Source organism: Quercus lobata, chromosome 7, assembly GCF_001633185.2.
Source record: "Quercus lobata isolate SW786 chromosome 7, ValleyOak3.0 Primary Assembly, whole genome shotgun sequence".
NCBI lineage: Eukaryota > Viridiplantae > Streptophyta > Magnoliopsida > Fagales > Fagaceae > Quercus > Quercus lobata.
Genome location: NC_044910.1, coordinates 7,090,074 through 7,094,973, shown reverse-complemented (window position 1 = coordinate 7,094,973; position 4,900 = coordinate 7,090,074). Strand labels below are relative to the sequence as shown.

General features: G+C 33.2%; 1 protein-coding gene across 1 annotated transcript; it reads left to right on the top strand.

The window, feature by feature from the left end:
• The first annotated feature begins 2,181 nt into the window (after positions 1-2,181).
• LOC115954290 (UPF0481 protein At3g47200-like) lies at positions 2,182-3,832 on the top strand. Its single transcript, XM_031072204.1, has one exon. It carries the CDS (start codon positions 2,240-2,242, stop codon positions 3,587-3,589), a length of 1,350 nt encoding a protein of 449 aa, XP_030928064.1. The 5' UTR covers positions 2,182-2,239; the 3' UTR covers positions 3,590-3,832.
• Positions 3,833-4,900: the final 1,068 nt, after the last annotated feature.

Sequence of the window (4,900 nt, the reverse complement as noted above, 5' to 3'; positions counted from 1 at the left end):
CAACGCTAGACCCACGCTGGACCCATGACCCACACCAGAATATGCCCACCATGAGAGAGAGAGAGGCCAAAACGTTGTGGAGAAAGAGAGAGGAGATGAGAAACAGAGAAAATGAAGAGAAAGAGTCAGATATGTTAAGTGAATGAATAAAAAAATATTATTTTGTTTTACAATTGTGCTACAGTACCATCACAAATTTGTGACGATACTGTAGCACAATTGTAAATTTTTTAAAGATATATGACTGGATAATGGGACATTTTTGTATTCACATTTTTACTTTTTACTGTTTGAAGCTCAATACAATATTGCACAATTAATCTGGTTGGGTAAACCAATACCTTTTTAAACTTAAAAATAAAATAAAATAAAATAATTCACAAAGTTTGTAAATCAAACAAATTGAAAAAGGTGTCACAAATATATTTTTGTATTAATCAAGTAGTGAGTACAATCCCTATTTCGATTCTTGTACAAAAGAATACTCATCTAATTCTATTTTCTTTGAAATTGACTTGAACAAGAAATCCTCTTGACTTTGGTTGGAAGATGAATCGAATTCTTAAGATAGAATTTCTCCAAAGCTTGGTCTTCTTGAAAAGTTTCTTTGAACAAAAAATCCTCTTGACTTTTCTTGACTTTGGTTGGAAGATGAATCGAATTCTTAAGAAAAAATTTCTCCAAAGCTTGGTCTTCTTGAAAACTTTCTTTGAACAAGAAATCCTTTTGAGATGAATCGAATTCTTAAGACAAAATTTTTCCAAAGCTTGGTCTTCTTGAAAACTTGGGGTTGAAAATGAGAGGGTGACATCTATTTATAATGGTTTATAAGCTCCACTTTGAATTGATATGCTTAAAGATATGAAGTAAACTCTGATTGGCTCAAATTTTGCTTGGAGATAATTATCTCTATTTATCTATTTTGGTAAAGATAATAATCAACAAAGATAAATAATTATCTCTATTTTATTTATTTATTTTAATAAAGATAAGGGTAAATTGCAAACTACACTCTTAAAGTTTGGGGGTGATTGGATTTTACACCCTGAAATTTCAGAATTTGAATTTTACCCCCCGAAGTTTGGGATGCTTGGATTTTACACCCTGATATTTCAGAACTTGGATTTTACCCCTATATTCTAGGAGTGTTTGGATTTTACTCTCTAAAGTTTTGGGGTGTTTGGATTTCACATCCTAAAGTTTCAAAATTTGAGGGTGTAAATTCCAAACAACCCTAAACTTTAGGGGGTAAAACCTAAGTTTTGAAACGTTAGAGTGTAAAATCCAAACACCCCAAACTTCAGGGGGTAAAATCCAAATTATGAAACTTTAAGATGTAAAATCCAATCACCCCTAAACTTCAGGGATGTAATTTGTAATTTACCTAAAGATAATTATCCATAAATTTTCAATAGAAAATTTATCTTTATCTTTATTTATTTATTTATTTTAATAAAGATAATTATCCATAAATTTTTAATAGGAAATTTATCTTTATCTTGTGGGTCAAATAACACATGGCAAATTTCAATATGCCAAAGTGATGTCAATTTGGATGACACATGTCATCATTTGTTTAATTAATTTAATGACACATAAATTTGGAATTTGTCACTAAATTTTGATATGGCATATTGTAATTGGCTTCACGAATTTTTGCCTCCTACAAACATTTTCTAGCTCTACCTTTGCTTCAAAATACATCATGCCATGCCAAACTAACGAGGTAAATAAAGTAAGAAGAAACACAAGCCTATACATTGTATCATTCAACATTTGTGTACTGTCTTTAATTTAATAGAAAAGATGATCCCTGTACCCGACTTGGTGTATTAGTTGAAAAGATGTTGAAATTATGCATGTTCGATCAACATCAATCTTTCATAATGGATAAAGACATAAAGCAAGTTTCAATTTATTTTGCGTTTTTTAGATATATCTTGTAGATTATATTCCAAGCTTGATGTGTTAATCCATCATAAGAAGAAGACATAATTGCTTTAGGAAAATTTCTATATTCAAATAAGAGCAACAGTCCTAATTTCTCAAGCAAAAAGTTTCCACATGCTACGTCAAGAATAAATTACAGTAAATACGAGTTAGGACAAAACTTAAAAAATTCAATTGCCTTCTTTGTTGCGAACTTTCAATGGCCGGAAGAGAAGAAGGTGAAACGAGCATCGGCATCACTGATCTCAAGGCAAGGCTTGAAAAAGTAAGGGAGGCAAAAGAAAATGCGATGAATCAATCTCGAACACCAAAGATACAGAAGGTTATATTCTTGCTGCAAGAACCCGTCGACGATTTCCGCAAGTATTATGAGCCAAAAGTGGTATCACTCGGTCCAATCCATCATGGTAATCCAAAGTACCAGCTAGGAGAGAATTACAAGCTACTGTTGACATATGAATTCATTAAAGGTAGCGGTAAGAATATGGAAGATGTATACAACATGATTAAGGAGAAAATCTATGAACTGAGGACATGCTTCGAGGAGGAGGTGATCGAGAAATATGATGATGAGGCTCTCACTTCGATTTTGTTAGTGGATGGCTGTGCAATATTACAGTACATATATTGTGCAACTAACAACAAGTTCAAAGAGTTGAAAATAAAAACGGACAGTGTCGCATTTGGGCAACAGGATTTGTTCTTGCTAGAGAATCAACTTCCCTATCGTCTACTCACATGGTTGATGAGCTTGAGTGCGAAGGAAAAAGAATTGAGGGAATCAATTGAAACTTACATTGGCTCGCACGTTAAGGTACCAGAGGATCAGCAATCAAATTGGTTATCGTGGAGACTCAGCCAAAGATCGAAGCCACAACAAGCACAAAGTGCGAAAGAAGAAAGCCACGATGAGGAGAACCCACATGTACAAGATCATACCACATCAGTAGCTCAGGCTCCAGAGCCCGTCCATCTTCTTGACCATCTGAGGACACGAATGCTTCATGGACCAGAGTACATTCCTGATGGAACGGTTGGTAAAATCAACCAAAATATACAAAATGTCCAAGAGCACTGGCAATCCTATCGCAATGTCCAGGAGCTTAAAACAGCAGGTATCCATTTGAAACGTGGTAACGATTGTTACTTGAGTAAGATAAAATTCACTAAACAATTTATTTTTCGTGGACAACTTCACCTTCCTCCAATTGTTGTGGATGACTCAACCAGGCCTAAGTTCCTGAACTTGATTGCATATGAAATGTGTCTGGATTTTGAAAATGATTTTGGGGTCACCTCTTATATATCCTTCCTCGATTCACTAATCGATGAAGCCAACGATGTTAAGATGCTAAGGAAAGCACGGATACTCCGCAATGTCCTTGGCAGCGATGAAGAAGTGGCTAAACTCTTCAATGAGATAGGCACCGACTTGGTGCCTAACATCGAAATATACAAGGATGTCAGATCAGAAATTCAGAAGCACTATGAGAGCAAGTGGATGACCTGGATAGCTCAAGTCTTTCACGACCATTTCAGTAGTCCCTGGACGTTCATTGCATTCATTGGCGCATTGTTAGCACTTACTCTAACTATCACTCAGACTTGGTATGCTGTCAACTCTCCCCCAAGACCCTGAGATAACTTCTGCAAAAACTTTACACCAAAGTAAATATGCAAAATGTAAAATTTTATATGCTGCTCTCTTTCTGAGTGTGTCTAGCTTGCTGAGAATTACATGGTTTAATTTCTATGCCTTCCAGACAGCCGTTAATTTGTTAATTTGTTTACAGCTTGGCTTTGAAGTTTTCTTGAAATAAGTCAGGGTGATTGTACTTTCTAATTTGATGTAATATGTGTGGTTTGAAATAATTGTGTCTGAGTTTGTGCGTGATGTGAGTTAAAGTTTCATATGTAGTAAAGTTTCAAGATGAATATACTTGATTCAAATTCAAATATGTCTAATTTTGCAAAGCAAGGTGCATGGCAGTAAACACAATTGTCTCTGTCCTTTTTCTGCAACAATATTAGTACATTGTAAGGCAGTTGCAAGGACACTGTCAGTTGCATCAACTTTATGCCACATTATCGTCATTGTAGAAAGCGTGGCTGTTTGACTAATGAGGGAGCATTATCTTCAGAATATATTATTGGCCTAATACAATTCTTGTAAGAATTCTTTGGAAAAAAAAAAAAAAAACTTCAGAATATATTTACTAAATGTATTTACCAATTGTTTGCAATTGGTGATTTTGTTGCATGGAGATGAATTTCTTATAACCCAACTGAAAACTCTTTTAAGAGGGGCACATTATCACCTTGAAGAAAGCATTTTCAACACGCCCTCAAGTTGAATTATGTTTTTTGATCGTTGTATTTTACTCAATTTCTTTGATAAAACATTTACTTACTAAATGTATAATTATATTCCTACTTGATACAGTGGTTTAAAGCTACACTTCTTCAAATTACAGTTTTTGAAGCCTCACTTTTTTTCTTTTTTTTTTTTTTTTTTTTTTTTTTCTTAGGCACAACAATTTCAAACAATGCATTTTCAATAAACTTATAAACATTCACTTTTTGAATTTTTTTTTTAAAAAAAAAAATTCAAAAGTAAAATCCCATTTTTTATTTTGCATTTGGAGAATTAGAGATGAAACTTATATTGCTTTTATATTAACTTGGATATGTTCAGATATGTAATTTGACATTTGTTTCAGCATTTTAACTTTACTTTTTAATTTTATTCAATTCAACCCTCTAAATTTCAATAGGATTCAAATCAGTACTCCCATTAGTTTCTGTTAGAATTGTGCCATTAGAGACCTCAAAACTACATTGTTTTAGGTTTTACAATTAAAATAAATCCAAAAAGTTTTTTTTTTTTTCAGAAAAAATAAATTAAAAAGATATTGATATATTTTACCAAAAACATCCAGCAAATTTTCCC

Coding starts and splice junctions, on each gene's coding strand:
- LOC115954290 (XM_031072204.1), top strand. CDS start 2,240: ATGAATCAATCTCGAACACCAAAGATACAGAAGGTTATATTCTTGCTG.